The following is a 19,641-nucleotide window of genomic DNA, read 5'->3' on the forward strand; positions in this document are numbered from 1 at the left end:
CATCCAATTTTTTTTTTTTTTTAAAGTCCCGTTACTTTTCCAATCTTACTCACGGGTGTTGTGGTCAAATTCCAATTGCAGGAAGGAATCGGCGCTCTCCGCTCATGGCGACGCGGCTTCACTCCGCTAGCTGGGTGACGACTCTCAGCACCGCGCTTACCCCGATGCCGCTCAGAAGCCTTTAAAAAGGCTCCCTCACAGTACCGGGGGGCGCAAAGGGTGCCCACCGAATCTCCTTTGTTCACAGGCTCCGCGCCTGTGATTTTAGGGGTCCCCCGCTTGCCGTAGCGGGTAAGACCCGAACTAACGGAGCAGTCCTGCCTCGGAGCTCGAGGCTCGGACCGCCATTAAGCGCTGGCGCCGACCAAACCAGCCATTAAGCGCTGGCGCTGCCAAACCAGTCACGATATTCAAAGTCTTCTTCTTCTTCTTCTTTTCTTTGGCGATCCCTCGTAGCCGAGTAAGATTGTCTTCCATTAACATGGTTTTAAAAACGAGTCCGTAAGTGTCTGTGGAGGCCAATTCTGGATCCACACATCCTTCCACAGTGGGGACATAGGTTTCCAGGTGGGAGCTGATCACGGTGTGGATTTGCCAAACATGCTTTCCTCTTAGCACATTTCTCCCTTTTCATGCTGAGTTCAAGTGTCTTCAAAGTCCATGGCACCTTTGGTAAAGGCTGTTCTCCAACTGGAGTGCTTGCAGGCCAGTGTTTCCCAGTTATTGGTGTTTATACTACATTTTTTAAAAATTTGCCTTGAGTCAGTCTTTGAACCTCTTTTGCTGACCACCAGCATTTTTAAGTTTGGAGTAGAGTAGTTGCTTTGGAAGAACAGGTGTTTTAAACAGGCAGGTGGTGTCAGCTGCCATTGGCGGCATAAGAACAGGAAGTGGACAGGCATGGAGAGGGGAATGCAATATATGGGTAGTATCAATGGGGAATTCCCTCACAATGCAAACAGAGGCAGACACGTATTTAACATCTTGTGTAGTTTGGACCTCAGTAGGGTTACGATAGAGGAACTGTCAGAGGTTTTGACTTCCAGAAGCTAGACAGCGCACAGAAGCAGTCTCAAAATTTAGCGTTAGGTGTGCAGTTGTGAAATACCTACTTGGTGATAGGTTGGATTCATGTTGTAAATAAGGTCTTTGGACTATTGTTGCAACCCTTTTTCATAGGAAATACTGAGGTGGAGAGCAGCACTGGTTTAATGTTATATGTGTAACATAAAACACAGCGAGTTTAAGTGTTGAGCACTTAAGTGCCACTGGTCACAGGGCTTACCTAATATTTTTTGCTGCCTGTCATGAAGGACAGATCTTACAAGTGCCCCTGTTTTCCAGAGACAGTCCCATATTTACAGGGTATGTAAGGACACACCACAATTGGGGGGTATGAAAGGACACACCACAATTCCATGTATCAAAGCCAGACCTGCTGGTAATTGAATCCTAAGTAAGTCTGAGGCCAGCATCCTCACTTAGGAAGTGCAGAATATGCCGTGTGACCCTAGATGGATGGAGAAATTCAGTTTGGTTCACATTTAAAGGCAAACCTGTCTAATCTGCTTTCTCCAAAAGAATAACTTCAAAATTTGCACTCCTCTGAATTTTGCAACACAGCTTTCCACCCAAGTCATGTGTACAATGGTACATAAACTAGGGTAAGGTGTAGACAAAGAAGCATATATTGGTGCAAATAAGCTACAAAAATGCATTGCATCAGGGAATGTTGCCTTGAAATAGGCTAAATTTCTTTCAAAATTGTGTATATTGGGAGAAAGCCAAACTAAAACCCTGGTGAATTTTCAAGATACTCTTAAAAAAAGAAAGGAAAGATGTGGAAATGCAGAGAACTGAATTAAATACTTTTTTGAAATTACAAACTGAGAGAAGCCAATCTTGACAGATTTGTCCATCTCTCTGTGGTGCACACACAGCTCTCGCTCTCTCGCTCTTGCAACACCTCACCACCGCCTCCTGCCCTCCGACATCTGCCGCCTGAGGCCTGAGGTGGCCATTGCACTCTGCCTAACAGTAGAGCCAGGCCTGAAAGGGACCAGTGCCCTCCCTTTCTTGCGCTTCAGACCACATGTGATTTCTCCTCAGGAGGACCTTTGACATGTGGCCTGTGTGCTGGTTCTACACATTAGGTGGCTGTAGTCATCATAGCTAAAATGCCTTGTGTATTAGATATGTATGCCAGTGTTACAAATTTCTTCGCTTAAAAATGAAAGGTGATTGACTTGGTAAGCTTGCTTTGGTTAAATGACAGCTATTGCTATATTGTTAAAAGAGAAATGTCGACAAATACCCTTAAAGGCACTGCTTTCCTTGCCTCAATGCATCAAACAGTGGGCCTTTTAATTGGGGTAAGAATTTCCCAAGGATACACCCAATACCAACCTCTAGTGAAATATATTTGCCTCCTTACTGAGTCTGAAATGGCACTCCTGAACTCACTTCCACTGAGCTGATACTTGAGAATTTAATATTACACCAGCTTTTCGTGCCGAGGACAGAAACAGGCCCTTCTCCAAGAACAGGCTTCCCTAAATGAAGGCAATATATTCCTCCTGCTTCTCTATCACGGTCTCCTTACTGGAGAAGCAAGCCCTGTGGTAAATCACGAAGTGACACGGACCAATTTCACACCTCACTGACAGATGCAAAAACCAAACTCGGCCCTGTATTTTAAAAAGCGCACACAAAACAGGGACTCAGTTCACCGAAGGGTGAAGTTTACTTTGTCTTGTGTTTCACGATAGCAGGCAGTTTGAGTCTAGCTGGGTGATTTGGAATGACATGGTCAGGCCCAAAGCATGAGTGGAAATGTGTTCCTAGGGCTGATTTATGGCGCTTGCTGATGGATTTTCCTTCCTAATAACACGTTTGTGCCATTTTTACTCCCTGCTGCTTGAGAGCTGAAAGATAGGCTAGGTTGAGCAAATGCTACTGTAGATTTGCTAATGGAGTGTGCACATTCTAGAGAGGCCGGGGCGAATTGATGCTTCCCAACTCATACGAAAGTACCCATGGCAGACCTCATTTTTCAGGACTCAATGCTTTGCTTGTTTTTAAACCCCTGCTGACCCAAGCTTCCAGGGCAGAGCATGCGGACGGAACTCAGAAATTCCCCTTCTGTCCCTGCCGTCACCTTTAGAAACAGAGACTTCTCAAACCCTGTTGTTTGTGCAAAGGCTGCTTCACACATTGCATGTACAGTGGTACCTTGGTTCTCAAACTTAATCTGTTCCGGAAGTCCGTTCCAAAACCAAAGCGTTCCAAAACCAAGGCACACTTTCCCATAGAAAGTAATGCAAAATGGATCAATCCGTTCCAGACTTTTAAAAACAACCCCAAAAACAGCAATGTAACATGAATTTTACTATCTAATGAGACCATTGATCCATAAAATGAAAGCAATAGACAATGTACTGCAGTCACACAATCAATCAATCAGTAGCTGAACTGGGTTCCACGCAGTCACAAAAACAAAACAAAAAAGTTGCAAAAACAAAAATGCAAAATAAATAGCAAAAACAGACAGAGCTCAGCATAACACTCAAAACGGAGCACATTCAGCTTTCAAAAAAAGTTGCAAACCGGAACACGTACTTCCGGGTTTGCAGTGTTTGGTTTCCAAGTTGTCCAAAGTACCACTGTACCAGTTATACTTGGTGCACTTGGATGTGTGAACTGACTCCACTGAAAAATGTTGTGCCTGAACTGATGACAGGCAACACAATCCGAGTGGCCCCTTTGTGCAGGCAAATAACTTGAGGCAGAAGTCATTGAATGATGAGTATGCCTTTAATCAACTTAAGGGGACTGATTATAATTTTCAAAAAGCTCTGAATGGGAAAGTTTCTGAATTAAGAGATTCGTCAACCCCTGAAGTCATCTGGAAAACTCCGTGTTGCCAGGGTGACTTAGACATGTTTATGCTGGGCAAACAAATCCATGAAGCTTAGGATTCTTTCTACTGAGAGATATCCTCAGGAGAATCATGATCAGGTAAATAATGGTACCCCTTCTGTTTTTATTATCCCACATCTAATAGTCAGAGATAGACCATCATTAGTATAATATTATTATTAAGAAGTAAAGCTACAGGCAGAGGGCCTTTTCGGTAGTGGCGCCCACCCTGTGGACCCCACTCCCATCAGTTGTCATGAAGATGAGCAACTATATAACCTTTAGAAGATATCTGAAGGCAGCCCTGTATAGGGAAGCTTTTTTAAACTGTTTAATGTTTTATTATGTTTTTATATATGTTGGAAGCCACTCAAAGTGGCTGGGGCAATCCAGTCAGATGGGCGGGGTATAACCAACCAACCAATCAATCAATCAATCAATCAATATTATTATTATTCCTACTACTATTACTATTATGTTTGACTAGAATCCCCTACTAAACCAGTTTTCTGTGAATTTGATTTGATTTTTTAAAAAAGTTTTTCTTGTGACCATCAAACATATCCTGCAACCCTGAGTTCCACAGATTAATTATGGGCCATAGACTCACCTGTGTATCTTAGCTTAGTTTTGTCCATCTGCCGGCTATCCTACTATATTTGTTAGGATTCCACTTCCCGACGTTGAAAATGGTTCTGTTCACGATGTCACTCATTAGGCCTGTTGTCTCGTTAATGTTTTACCCTCCTTATTCCCCAAGTCAGAAAATAGATATAAGTCCCGTTTGAGAAAGCTCACATTTCAGTGTGGCAAACAATACCACGAGTGGTACTAAAGAACGTCAGGAATTAACTGTCTTGGTTAAGAGGCTTCCTTGTCGTATCTTAGGCTTTTCAATGTGTTCCCAGACCCGCCACAATTCCCTCATCGTTTGGAAGACATGGCAGCCGCGTTATCCCTCACAGGACCAGGCGTTCCTTCTGTGATAACATCTCCTTCAGGAACGAGAAAAGTGCTCAGCCCAGGGAGTTCTGTGCTGATTGGTAAGTTCAGGTGTTTAGAATTTACCACATTCAACTTTTTTTTCCTCTCCCTTCCCAGCAGGGCTCATGGAAACTTTGGGTTGTGGGAGAGTGACTTCATTCCAAAGAACTGTCCCTCAACCCATACTGCTGCTCCAAAATTTAACTCCAAACACACGTAGTCGCTTTTAACTTTTTGTAGGGTTTTTTTCCTCTTTTTTCAGTAGAAGGTGGGAGATCCAGTTGCGAATCTGCTCCCTGGTGTTCTGGGAATTCTGTATGAATATCCCATAGACCAAGGAATTTGAAATGTTGGTCTATGCTGACTTCTCTTTGTACAGATGGGAAATAATCTGCTTATATGGCTCATGCTTGTGTGTTTCTGGAGGGTTATTGCAAATGGCAACTGTAGATTAATTACCTGTCAAATACGCAAAGAATGGTGGTTGAGATAGGGGTTGTTTTTTCTTACTTTTACCTTTCAATCCTTTACCCACTTACCTGAGAACAAGCCCCCATTAAACTTGGTAGGCTTACATTTGAGTAGACATCTGTAGGCTTGAGCTGCGAGAATGCCAAAATAGGAATTTGATACCTACCCTCCTTCAGGGCTACTCATTCTTGTTGCACAGAGAAAAGTGGAAACATTTGACAAGCATCCCTGGTGTTCCCTACCCCACACGTCCTATTGATTTCTAAGAATCAGCAGAAATCCAATCTTCCTGATGTGCAGTGATTTCATGTATGCGTGTGCAATCTGTATAAGAATATTTGATCGCGTTTATAATGCAGCAACAGAGATGCTGCTGGGTTTGGAATGAAGCTTCAAGTTCCCAGGTTTTAAGAGAAACAGGGGTATAAGTAACACTTGAAATATTTGGAAACTAAATCAAAGACAGTAAATCTACCCATGGCAGCCACCACTTAGGACTGTTAGAATAGTTTTATATAGATAAAGTTATCAATGCCATGCATGCCAGTCCCTGCATTTAGTATTCTGTTTTCTAATATGTTACCAGGGACCTATAAACAGTTGCCTCAACAATTTTGAAAAGCATCAGTTTTCACATATTTTTATTAGTGACTCATTTAAGATTTCCAAAAGTATGTTATTTGAAAAAAAAATGAATGTACAATGTTAAGTGTTTATATTTAAGGCTGTGGACCTTTCCAAGAAGTTAAAAGGAAGATTTCGGAACGGTGGGGGTTTTGATGCTCTTTTTATCATTGCACTGGAAATACAATTTTTGTTTTGTTTTTGTGCATATATGAGAGGTGTGACAGCTAAGTCAAGTGCTAGACATGACGGCAGCAGTTGCATTGAGCTGCCAAATCACTGAAAAAGTGAGGCAGGCAGTTCAGGTCACAAAAGGATCTGGAGGAGCCTGTTGTTGCCACCAATAGGTGGTGCCCTGTTATATCTCTCCTCTTCCCCTGAACTTGGTGAGGCAGTCAGATCAGAACAGAATCATTAGCAACTTAGGTTAGAAAACCTATACGTACAGTGGAAGCTCGGGTTGCGAACATGATCCGCGCGGGATACACGTTCGCAACCTGCAGCATCTGCAACCTGCAGTGGCACGTCTGTGCACGCACGGGTTGCGATTCGGCACTTCTGCACATGCGCAAAGCACAAATTGGCGCTTCTGCACATACGCAAAGCACAATTTAGCGCTTCTGCGCATGCGCAGCCGCCGAAACCCGGAAGTAACCCGTTCAAGTACTTCCGGGTTTCGGCAGTCCGTAACCCCAAAAAACGCAACCTGAAGCGTCTGTAACCTGAGGTTTGACTGTACAGTCGTACCTTGGTTCTTGAATGGAATCCGTTCCAGAAGTCCATTCAACTTCCAAAATGTTCGGAGACCAAAGCGTGGCTTCTGGTTGGTTCCGAACCCTCCAAAAAATTGGGTAAGGGGTTTGCCACTAAACCAGGGATGGGGAACCTGTGGTCCTCCAGATGTTGTTAGACTTCAGCTCTTGCCAGCTGTAACCAGCAGGTGCAGTGGTTGGGGATGATGGGGGGAGTGAAAGGTGCTCTGTGCCACAGAAGTCCCTTAGGCATTCAGAGGCACAACTGGGATCTAATGGTTCCACAGACTGTGAACCTGCTCCTAAGGCAGGCATGTAGAACCTATGGCCTTCCTGGTGTTGTTGGCCTCCAAGTCCCATCAGCCCCAGCCCATGGTCAGAGTTGAAGTCCAGCAGCAGTTGGAGAGCCACAGGTAATAATAATAATAATAATAATAATAATAATAATAATAATAATTTATTATTTATACCCTGCCCATCTGGCTGAGTTTCCCCAGCCACTCTGGGCGGCTCCCAATCAAGTGTTAAAAACAGTACAGCGTTAAATATTTAAAACTCCCCTGAACAGGGCTGCCTTCAGATGTCTTTTAAAGATAGGATAGCTGCTTATTTCCTTCACATCTGAAGGGAGGGTGTTCCACAGGGTGGGCGCCACTATCAAGAAGGCCCTCTGTCTGGTTCCCTGTAACCTCACTTCTCGCAATGAGGGAACCGCCAGAAGACCCTCAGAGCTGGACCTCAGTGTCTGGGATGGACAATGGGGGCGGAGACGCTCCTTCAGGTATCCTGGGCTGAGGCCGTTTAGGGCTTTAAAGATCAGCACCAACACTTTGAATTGTGCCCGGAAACATACTGGGAGCCAATGCAGATCTCTCAGGACCGGTGTTATGTGGTCCCTTCATCTGACCCTTATGGAGCAGTGCAAAAACCAGCCTCTACCCGTACCATTTGACTCGCGTCCAGTCTGTGACCCAGACTTTCAGTACAAGTAGTTTTTAAAAAAGCAATAAAAGCCCCTATTCATGGGAGATATGAAACAATAACAGCAGAGTTTGCTAGTAAAGTGTGCTTTTTATGACCAGAGAAGTACAGTCAACTGTAAAAAGGAAATCCTGCTGTTCCATATTTATTGTCTTCTCCCCTGGTGACTTCCATATCATATTTGTTCAGTTCACAAGTCAGAGCTCGTTTTGCCTGGCTGCCAGCACTCTGCAAGTCTAACTTTGGGATCCTGGGAGAGAACACGTCTTTCTGAGAAGCTAGACTGCAGGGCCCTGCTCTTTTCGGCTGAGTACACACCATACATTTAAAGCACACAGGAACTGTAGTTTACCCCTTACAAAACTGCAATTCCCAGCACCTTAACAAACTCTGGTTCCCAGGATTTGGGGGGGGGGTGCTTTAAATACATGATGTGTACACACAGCGTCTGTTGATTCAAGACACAGAACATCGTTATCCTCTATTTGAAATCCAATTCAGTTCACCAAGTGTCATCACTTGTGGAGCCAGGAAGGCAACAACCATATATAAAAAGGTAGAATCAACAGAGTCAGGATGACACCCCCCCCCACACACACAAGATTTGCAGTGTAGGAAATGTAGACTCATATAGCTACCATGTGTAGCTCCAGTTAAATGCATGAAGGAGTAAGCTGTTGTGTGAGACTTGACCAGGTCATGCCCCCTTATGTCCTGTAACCAACAGCTAGTAAAGTTGTTGTTGTTTTACCTTTTTTCTGCTATTTGCTCTCTTCCACCATATGAACCCAATCAGAGTGGACTTCTGAGCTTCACTGCTTCAAGCTCAAACCGTGTGCTCAGAAGCTTTTGCCACATTTTGTAAACTTAAGTTTTTCTACCTGAGTTTTTCTTGCTGCTGTGTAGAAAAATGCAGGACTCTGACCTTGAATGAGTTTGTAAGTAAACTTCTTTTAAACTTACCAAACTTGGTAGTCTATTCACTGCAAAGGGGGTAGAATGGGAAGCCTCTGTGAGTGACTTAACAGTGGAATATTTAAAAGGTCTATATATCCCCATGCTTCACTTGGGACGGTATGGATATGGGTATGTAAAGGCTGATTTACTTCCATAGCCTGTGCCCTTTATTTTAGATGAGTCTTGAGCAAAAAGTAGTCAAAATGTATGACAGATAGGAAATACAGAATAAGAGTTACTAGCAATAAGATGCATTAAAGGTAAAAGGTAAAGGTACCCCTGCCCGTACGGGCCAGTCTTGACAGACTCTGGGGTTGTGCGCCCATCTCACTTAAGAGGCCAGGGGCCAGCGCTGTCCGGAGACACTTCCGGGTCACGTGGCCAGCGTGACATCGCTGCTCTGGCCAGAGCCAGAGCCGCACACGGAAACGCCGTTTACCTTCCCGCTGGTAAGCGGTCCCTATTTATCTACTTGCACCCGGAGGTGCTTTCGAACTGCTAGGTTGGCAGGCGCTGGGACCGAGCAGCGGAAGCGCACCCCGCCGCAGGGATTCGAACCGCCGACCTTTCGATCGGCAAGTCCTAGGCGCTGAGGCTTTAACCCACAGTGCCACCTGCGTCCCTAAGATGCATTAGGTAGGATTAATATTCCTGTCCACAGAATGAGAGGTCAGTCTTCAATATCTTTTTATATTTTATTCTCACTGTGCAAGATACTATGTTTTGCACTAAAGAATTTATGAAGAGTATCTCGCCTGTCAAGGGTGATTGATGCTCCTCTCACAGGTGCAAGTGAGCAATACATTGTTACTTACTACTTTCATAGATATCAGAAAGGGTGAGAGAGAGAAAAAGAGAAATAGGAAAATGTATCACTACACATGCTGCAAGAACAGGGGGCGAGTTTTACTTATTTATTTTCCCATTGTTGACTTCGTGGTATTTCCATTATCTTATATATTGGTTTTGGAAGAGGTAGTAATAGCTGATGCAAATTAAATATATAGCGATGAGAACAAGGCTTGACTTATTTGGCAACCCAGAACTTTGTAGGAGATGAAAAAAAGAGGGGGAAATTGGCTGAGGACAAACTGAATTTGGCCTTCAGTGTAATTGTTGTGAACCTGTGGATGTACTTTTATACATTCTGTTCCCATCTGCAACATGCATAAAAACTAGGAGTCACTCGGGGCCAGATCACGCCTAGCCATGATGTGAAAGTTACAGGCACGGCACGCTGTGGAGGCAAGAGCCCTCGTCTGCTGTGCACAGAACCTTTCACAGGAGCCAAGGCTTACGGTGTCTGTGCAAGTATCATGTCCCCGCTTCAGAGCCATCAGTTGGGGGGAAATGGTGCAAGCGAAAGAGTCCGGCTTCATGAAAACAGGCCCCAAAGCAAAAAAAAGGTAGACTCCCAGACACCTTCTTTCAGATGGTAGAAAACCTAAATTTGATTGACGCATGGAGATATAAAAACCCAGGAGAAAGCCATTATACACCATCAGTATACACAACAACTTAGAAAGAGTAAAAATTTTGAGGTCTTAGAACAAAGGAAGTCAATATGTGTATATGTATGTAATGACTAGATTAGAATGATGATATGGTTTTATTTGTAGATGTGTTTTTTGTGTGTGTTTTTTTTCTCTTGGGGTTTTTTTTTCTTTTCTTGTTTGTACTGTTTTATTTTGGATTCAATGTTTGTAATTTTTGTTGTAATTTTGCATTGAAAATAAATTATTAAAAAATTTTTTAAAAGAAAACAGGCCGCAAAGAACACAGATGTTTTTGTAAGACCTGCCTTGGAATTTAGATACCTAAAGGAAGGCTGGACGTAATGCAATAAATTGGGGAGTGCCAGAACTGGTGGCCTTGGCAGGGCCCACTTCTGGTACTAACCACTGATTTGGGTCCTTGTAGTAATGATCAGGGGCGGAAGAAGGGGGTGCAGTGGGTGCAGACCGCCCCAGGTGTCACCACTGAGGGGGGGGGGGTGACAAAATGCCGGGCGGCACTCACCGCAGGGCCTGCAGCACACCCGAGCCACACGTCTCTCTTGGGAGTGAAGCCGTGGCTGGTGTGCGCACAGGCTCTGCGCTGCTCAAATGGTCCGCCTGCTGCCTCCTCCCCCCCAGCTGTAGGCCCCGTGGTGTGCCCTGCACCTATGGATGGCTCACCCCGCCACTGGGCACCCTGCCCCAGACACCCGAGCAGCTTCCTCCGCCACTGGTAATGATTTGCAGGGACTCCCCAGCCTTGCCATCTTTATTATTCTGACCCCATCCCCGGTGGATGTCAGGAGTGGGCAGGGGCCCTCCAATTTCAGCGGTGCCCTATGCAACGCTAACAGCCGAGGGACCCTCTCATACTCCATTTTGCATCGTTGTTGCTGTGCGACACCCTGTGGTGTTGGCGCCCGGTGCGGCCAAACCAATCACACTACAGTGGTACCTCTGGATGCGAACGGGATCCGTTCCGGAGCCCCGTTCTCATCCAGAGCAGAACACAACCCGCGTCTGTGTGTGCGCAGGTTGCAATTCGCCGCTTCTGCGCATGCGCGTGACGTCATTTCAAGTGTCTGCGCATGCATGAGCGGCGAAACCCGGAGGTAGTGCGTTCCATTGCTTCCGGGTCGCTCAACCTAAAGCAACTTCACCCCAAGGTATGACTGTACTCTAAAACCGCCTCTGGAGTGCGGCCAGTCTAATGAAGCCAGAAGCTCAGAGCTTACCGCTATTCTCTTGTAGGTAGCGTCCATTTGGTGATTGGTTTGCAAAGGATCTATTTCATGATCTTTATTGCTCTTCGTATGAATGTCACTGGCCATTTTGAATTGAACAGGACAATGCTGATATGAATGTTTAAGTCAAGAATATGGAGCTATCTTTGGGTTCTCTGCTATCAGGGACCAAGTTTGCTGGGATTTGATATGTTACTGTCCTTTTTTTTTTTTAGGCTGCCCTGTGAATGGTCATCCCACTCCTAACATTACCTGGTTTCATGCTGGTCAGCCCCTCAGCATGCCTCACCATGTGTTGTCGTCTGGAGAGATTATTCAGATACTGAACATCAGCCTTGATTATCAAGGAGAAATCAGCTGCATGGCTCAGAACGAGGCAGGCTTGCTTGTACAAAAAACATCTCTGACAGTCCAAGGTAAATACTGCACCTCTAGATTTTTGGAATTGGTGTAATGGCATAGGTAATACAGTTGTTGTTTAAACAAACACACAAACAAACAGCATACAAATTTCATGTGGAAGCAGTCAGTTTCTGGGCAATAGATTATGGATTTTAGAATATTGCCAACGGATTCAGTAAACTCAAAGAAGAGGACACACTTGACCAGTGTCCACAAATATCAAACATTTATACCCTACGGTGTAATGCTAAGCATACCCAACCAAAGCAACTTTTGAATTACTGGAGCACCTAAACACAGTGCCAGATTTACGTATAAGCTAAACAAGCTATAGCTTAGGGTCCCACTCTCTTGGGGGTCCCAAAAAAATTTAAAGGAAGAAAAAAATCTGGATGTACATTTCCAAAATATAAGATAAAAAACAAATAAAATAAAATGTTTCCCCAACCTTTTTGGACATGGGATCACACCTGGAAATCTAAGGAACTGCTGCGGGTACCACAGAACAAGGCTATCACGGAATGTGCATTAATGGACTCTAAAAATGCCTCTTTCTTGTCTGGGTGAAGGATAGAGGGTGAGTTGAGTGTGTGCACCGTGTAGAAACTCACCTACTCTACAAAGATAAAATTTACATTTCTTGCTGCACCTACTTCTGCCTCTGCCCACCACTAGTATGCGGCCCTCGTATGCTTACCCAGAAGAGAAAGTGGCCCTCGAGGGTAAAAAAAAAACTTGCCCACCCATGACCTATAACCGTAGAAATATATCAATGCAAAAAAAAAAAAAGAGATAGGTTGAGAAGTCTGCTGCTTTTACACCTACTAATAAGCTCTGTTGGGATGCGCTGTGGGTTAAACCACATAGCCTAGGACTTCCCAATCAGAAGGTCAGCGGTTTGAATCCCCGCGATGGGGTGAGCTCCCGTTGCTCGGTCCCTGCTCCTGCCAACCTAGCAGTTCAAAAGCACATCAAAGTGCAAGTAGATAAATAGGTACCACTCCGGCGGGAAGGTAAAGGTAAAACTGCTCTGGTTCGCCAAAAGCAGCTTAGTCCTGCTGGCCACATGACCCGGAAGCTGTACCCAATAAAGCGAGATGAGCGCCGCAACCCCAGAGTCGGCCACGACTGGACCTAATGGTCAGGGGTCCCTTTACCTTTACCTTTACAATAAGCTCTGTTAGACCTAACGCTGTTAGATATTTTCACCTGGATGTTTTGCTGTTCTTGCAGATTACTGGTGGTCGGTGGATAAGATGTCGCCCTGCTCAGCCTCCTGCGGTAACAAGGGTCTGCAGTATCACCAGCTGAAATGCTTACTGGACAGAGCCCAAGTCAACATCTCCCACTGCATGGAGAAGCCCAAACCGGCTCTGCAGCCGGTTGCTTGTAACAGAAGAGATTGCCCTTCGAGGTTTGGCCTTTCCCCTTAAATGTATAATTATGTGCTACAAAGCATCACTACAAAGCATGATGGTTCCCTTCTCTAGCTAAGAGTGTGCTGCTGACCAAAAGGAGGGAAGCAGGTGGCGCTGTGGTCTAAACCACTGAGCCTCTTGGGCTTGCCGATCGGAAGGTCGGTGGTTCGAATCCCTGTGACGGGGTGAGCTCCCATTGCTCTGTCCCAGCTCCTGCCAACCTAGCAGTTTGAAAGCACACCAGTCCAAGTAGATAAATAGGTACCACTGTGGCAGGAAGGTAAACGGCATTTCTGTGCGCTCTGGTTTCCGTCACAGTGTCCCATTGTGCCAGAAGTGGTTTAGTCCTGTTGACCACACGACCCAGAAAGCTGTTTGTGGACAAACACCGGCTCCCTCAGCCTGAAAGCGAGTTGAGCACCGCAACCCCATAGTCGCCTTTGATTGGACTTAACCATCCAGGGGTCCTTTACCTTTTTGCTAACCAAACATTGATCCACACCATACATGGAAAGCACCGTCAATGCACTTTTAAACCACACGACTTCGCTTAATAATTCTGTGGTTTTGTTAAGAGTGTTGAGATTTGTAGCTCTGTGAAGGGGGGAACTACAGTTCTCAGGATTCTTCGGCAGAAGTCATGTGCTTTAATCATGTGTTTAGTCATGTGTTTTCAACATGTGCTGTGCGCATTCCCAGTGCTATTGAAGTGCAGATTACACCACAGGATTAAAACTGCCTGGTGGTTGTGGTCGTTATTTATTAGATTTATATACTACCTTTCATCACAAGAACTGAGGGCGGTTCACAGGATAAAAATAAAAGATAAAAACGCAAGTAAATAGTTAATAATAATAATAATAATTTTTTATTTATACCCCGCCCTCCCCAGCCAAGGCCGGGCTCAGTGCGGCTTACAGGCGATAATAAAAACAAGTTGAATGATTACAACTTAAAAACAAAATTAAAATACAACATTAAAATATTGAAACATTAAAATATTAAAATGTAGCCTTCTCGCAGGAGGAGAAGGAAAAGAAAAAAGAGAGGGAGGGAATCAAATTGGCTCCAAGCCAAAGGCCAGGTGGAACAACTCTGTCTTACAGGCCCTGCGGAAAGAAATCAGATCCTGCAGGGCCCTGGTCTCATGAGGCAGAGCGTTCTACCAGGCTGGAGCTAGTGTTGAAAAGGCCCTGGCTCTGGTTGAAGCCAATCTAACTTCCTTAGGGCCCGGGACCTCTAGGGTGTTGCTATTTATGGACCTTGAGGCTCTCCGTGGGGCATACCAGGAGAGGCGGTCCCGTAGGTACGAGGGTCCTAGGCTGTGAAGGGCTTTAAAGGTCAAAAGCAGCACCTTAAATCTGACCCTGTACTCCACCGGGAGCCAGTGCAGCTTAAAACAAAACAATAATGCCCCCCATCCCACAAACACATTTAAAAAGCTGTAGGTAGAATATTAATCAGCCTTATAAAGCAACACACACACACACACACAATTTGGTAGCCTGCAGTAAATAAAGAGTTCCCTGCCGGCAGTCAAGTGAGGAAACTCTTGTAAAAAAAAAAAAAGAAACAGAGAGAAACGAGGTCCATATGAATGCAGGAGGCGGGAAAAATATTGGGTGAATCCAGCTTTCACAGTCACATAGTTTCTTTTATGAGACGGCTTGTAAAAAGCACAGCTTAGTAAAAGAAAGCAATAATTCTCAGCACTTTTCGGAGACTACTGTATTCTGTGATCTGTTTTGTTATGACCAGCAGTTTTAAATAAATAAACTGAGCCAAACTGCAGGCCACACTCCCCATGTTATTATGCAGTGTTATCTTAGACATAAAGATTCCTAGACATGTGCTTGGGAAGAGACTAGATTTTTCAACCCATCTTTTGGAGAAAATGTAGGCTGTGTACATACTCCCATTTATTCTGCATCCACTATGCTCCCACGTCTCGTTTGGGAAGTGACGTAAACACGTAAAATTAGCTGCAGTCCATATCTACCCTGTATAGTGGTGTGCAGTCAGTAGACTAGGGGAACTAGGCTAGTCCCCTAAATTAGAGTATTAAAGTATTAAAGCCTGGCGCCTCCTCCCCAAGGTCTGGGAAGCTTGTGCCCAGCTCAGAGCGGGAGGCGCGATGCTCAAGCACGTGACGTTGGGGTGTCACACCCGCAACATCGGACCTCCCAATTGCCTTTGCAAGCTGGAGGCCCTAACTGTTCCCCTACAAAAAAAAATTATCACCACATGCCACTGAAAGGCATTATTGTTTGTTTGTTTGTTTGTTTGTTTGTTTGTTTGTTTATTTCATGTATACTCCACCCTTCCCGGTTCAGAAAATCAGGCTCAAGACAGCTAACAACAAATTTAAAACATTTAATGGAGGCAACAAAAACCAGCTTAAAATACAGTATAAAACGTGAATAACAATAAATTCAGAATTCAAAAGTCAATTTAGGGGGGAAATCCATCCAATAAACATTAGATCATAGAATCATAGAGTTGGAAGAGACCACAAGGGCCATCGAGTCCAACCCCCTGCCAAGCAGGAAACACCATCAGAGCACTCTTGTAGTTTGGATCCATTGCTCCGTGTCCGCTTCTCTGGAGCAGCAGAAAACAACCTTTCTCCCTCCTCTATGTGACATCCTTTTATATATTTGAACATGGCTATCATATCACCAGGGCTAGCTGGCTTAATTTCAGGCCTATTTGGGCCAGCGAGGAGAATTAGCTGTGGGATCCCAGAGCGGGTAATCTTCATAAAAAGGGGAAGGGAAGGGAAGGAAAGGGAAGGAAAGGAAAGGAAGGGGAATAAAAGATCAGGCTATGTTCAAATTGAAAGCCAGGCAGAATAGCTCTGTCTTACAGGCCCTGCGGAAGGAGGTTAAATCCTGCAGGGCCCTGGTCTCATGAGGCTACTTGACCCTCAAGTGACAAAGATGGATCCAGGGCAGCCCCCAACCTATGCACCTGTTCTTTACGACGGAGAGCAGCCCCGTCCAGGACAGGCAACTGGCCAACCTCTCAGACACAGGGACCACCCACTTCCTGTGCCTCTATCTCCCCAAGTGTGCGTGCTCCCAGAGAGAAGCTTGCCGTCTTTTTTTGCTCCTCCTCTGCCTTTTCGAATCTGGTGCCACGCTGAGCCGTCCAAACTTGGCCACGTGGTTCAGCTCTCTCTTCACTAACCACAGGCAATACAGCCAAGGTTTTTTCCTTTGCTACAGATATTGGTTAGGGGACGCGGGTGGCACTGTGGGTTAAACCACAGAGTCTAGGACTTGCCGATCAGAAGGTCGGCAGTTCGAATCCCCGTGACGGGGTGAGCTCCCGTTGCTCGGTCCCTGCTCCTGCCAACCTAGCAGTTCGAAAGCATGCCAGTGCAAGTAGATAAACATGTACCGCTCCAGCGGGAAGGTAAACGGCGTTTCCGTGCACTGCTCTGGTTCGCCAGAAGCGGCTTAGTCATGCTGGCCACATGACCCAGAAGCTGTACGTTGGCTCCCTTGGCCAATAAAGCGAGATGAGCGCTGAAACCCCAGAGTCGGTCACGACTGGACCTAATGGTGAGGGGTCTCTTTACCTTTTTACAGCTATTGATTAGCAAGAAGAGAGCTTGACCGCCAGCCTGGGTTTGGGCAACAGAATGCTAAGTCGAACATTTGCTCAGCTCACTATGGTGTGGAAGTGAAGAAAAATATGGCAGAGGAGCAAAGTGGTTGTGAGCTGCTCTCCAAGAACCTGCAAGTTTGTGTGGTCCCTGCAAGCCATTCGCTGTGTCATGAGAAACCAGGCCCACATAGACGTTGTGGAGCAAAGGTCTATCAGGGACCATTTCCGGTGTTTCATGACCTCAGAATCTTATCTGACAATAGCAGCAGCAGCAGCACAGCTGCCAATAGAAATGAAGTGACAAAAACAAAGATCTTCATGATCAGCTTGGAGTGGCCATCTTGGAAATAGCTCCCTTTTAATTACTTTTCCATAATGTTCCACACACCTCTGCTTTAGGCAAAGGATGGCCAGCTGAACCGTAAGGGACAACTGGGACCAGGAGAGTGTGTGAAAGATGAAACTTGCTCATTAATATCAGCAAAATTCTGACTTGCTGGTGGGAAACACATTGTGCAGGAATGATTTATGCACATTCATTCGCCCCTCTGCTAAGCTGCAGCAGCGCCCATGCTGCTTTTTCCAACTCCCAAGAAACTGATGAAATGTGCATAAGTTTGGAAAGAGAAAGAGGTTGGAAATGCAGGGCTGAAATTTACAAGGGGCAGAAAAACCTGTGGATTTGACCTTTCCAAAGAGCAGCGTTACAAAGACAGGGGAAGTGTGTTTTCTTTGTTTTGGCAGGACCCGATAGGTTTCGGGGGGGGGTATTTGGGGTGGGGGTAGTCCTGGTTAGCAGAAGAATAAAAGCAAATTCACAGCTGCAGAGTTTGCATTTTTATTTAATTTAAAGGACAAGAAAGAGAAGTCCTATTCATGTTCACTTGGAAGTAAGTTCCTTGCTTCCTATACAGCTAAAAAAGCCAATGCAATTCTTGGCTGCATCAATAGGAGTATAGCATCTAGATCAAGAGAAGTAATAGTGCCACTGTATTCTGCTCTGGTCAGACCTCACCTGGAGTACTGGGTCCAGTTCTGGGCACCACAGTTCAAGAAGGACACTGACAAACTGGAATGTGTCCAGAGGAGGGCAACCAAAATGGTCAAAGGCCTGGAAACGATGCCTTATGAGGAACGGCTAAGGGAGCTGGGCATGTTTAGCCTGGAGAAGAGGAGAAGGGGTGATATGATAGCCATGTTCAAATATATAAAAGGATGTCACATAAAGGAGGGAGAAAGGTTGTTTTCTGCTGCTCCAGAGAAGCGGACACGGAGCAATGGTTCCAAACTACAAGAAAAAAGATTCCACCTAAACATTAGGAAGAACTTCCTGACAGTAAGAGCTGTTTGACAGTGGAATTTGCTGCGAAGGAGTGTGGTGGAGTCTCCTTCTTTGGAGGTCTTTAAGCAGAGGCTTGACAACCATATGTCAGGAGTGCTCTGATGGTGTTTCCTGCTTGGCAGGGAGTTGGACTCGATGGCCCTTGTGGTCTCTTCCAACTCTATGGTTCTATGATTCTATACTGTACATAATTTTTTTGCACAAATTTTCCAGCATAACAACAAATCTTTGGCTATCACAGCCTAAGACTTCCCTCAACCCCTTCTAATGGTTTTCTAAATTCCTCTCTATTTTTGCATTTTATTCAATGGTCCTTGCTTCCTAGTTAGGACTGCAGCCTAAATTATATTGTCAAATCACAGCAAATCATTATAATGTATATTCTTGGCCTGCTAGTGTTATAGAACCTTAAGAATTAGCAATGCATAAAAAATTAAATTTTCTAGAGATGGATGAATCTGTCATTTCAGTTTCTCATTTTCACAGTCTTAAGATAAGTTTGCCAGAGATCTGCGTCACTTGACAAGTCCTGGTGAACATTCCTACCATTTAAATTCACATTTCTCGTAACATAAATTTTTTATGTGCTTTTTTATGTATTTGGATGCAATTTCCCCTAATATGTGTGTTTGTACGTTATTTTTTTGCCGAAATATGCATTTTTATGCCCACTTTACTCATAATATATGCACTTATTTACATTTTTTTCCGGTTGGAGAACCACATCACAAAATTAAAAGAAGTGTGAGTTTTGAGAGATGGCTGAGTTTCGGTTCTCACATTGTTTTAGGGAGGGCAAATTAGGCTGGTTCACATTGAAATGGGAACCAAACCGAAATTCTCCCCACCCCTACCTGCAACAAAAGGTTGCAGTATGCCGTCATCATCACCCCTAATAGGCGTGTTCCTATTCAGGGTGCCAGCCACGTGCCTCCTCCTGGATACAGCAAGCTAAGCCAGGGACGCGGGTGGCGCTGTGGTCTAAACCACTGAGCCTCTTGGGCTTGCCGATCGGAGGGTCAGCAGTTCGAACCCCCCCAACGGAGTGAGTTCCCATTGCACTGTTCCTGTTGCTCTGTCCCAGCTCCTGCCAACCTAGCAGTTCGAAAGCACGCCAGTGCAAGTAGATAAATAGGTACCACTCCGGCGGGAAGGTAAACAGCATTTCTGTGCGCTCTGGTTTCCGTCACTGTGTCCCGTTACGCCAGAAGTGGTTTAGTCCTGCTGGCCACATGACCCGGAAAGCTGTCTGCAGACAAACGCCGGCTTCCTTGGCCTGAAAGCGAGATGACCCCATAGTCGCCTTTGGCTGGACTTAAACGTCCAGGGGTCCTTTACCTTTTACAACAAGCTATAAAGAGTGGGTGTAAAAGATTAAATTCCTCCCAGGCCTGTTTCCGCCCTGCCCCCCAACTGACAGCTAGCATTCAGCACCTCCTG

General features: G+C 45.2%; 1 protein-coding gene across 3 annotated transcripts in view; it reads left to right on the forward strand.

The window, feature by feature from the left end:
- ADAMTSL1 (ADAMTS like 1) overlaps positions 1-19,641 on the forward strand; it is a 496,501-nt gene that overhangs the window by 462,574 nt on the left and 14,286 nt on the right. For all 3 annotated transcript variants that reach the window (XM_079959104.1, XM_079959106.1, XM_079959105.1), the window contains 3 exons: positions 4,827-4,961; positions 11,643-11,843; positions 13,063-13,243. In XM_079959104.1, the coding sequence (XP_079815230.1) occupies positions 4,827-4,961; positions 11,643-11,843; positions 13,063-13,243 (517 nt within the window). The remainder of the gene's footprint in view (positions 1-4,826; positions 4,962-11,642; positions 11,844-13,062; positions 13,244-19,641) is intronic.

Source organism: Podarcis cretensis (assembly GCF_951804945.1).
Source record: "Podarcis cretensis genome assembly, chromosome: 17".
Classification (NCBI taxonomy): Eukaryota; Metazoa; Chordata; class Lepidosauria; order Squamata; family Lacertidae; genus Podarcis; species Podarcis cretensis.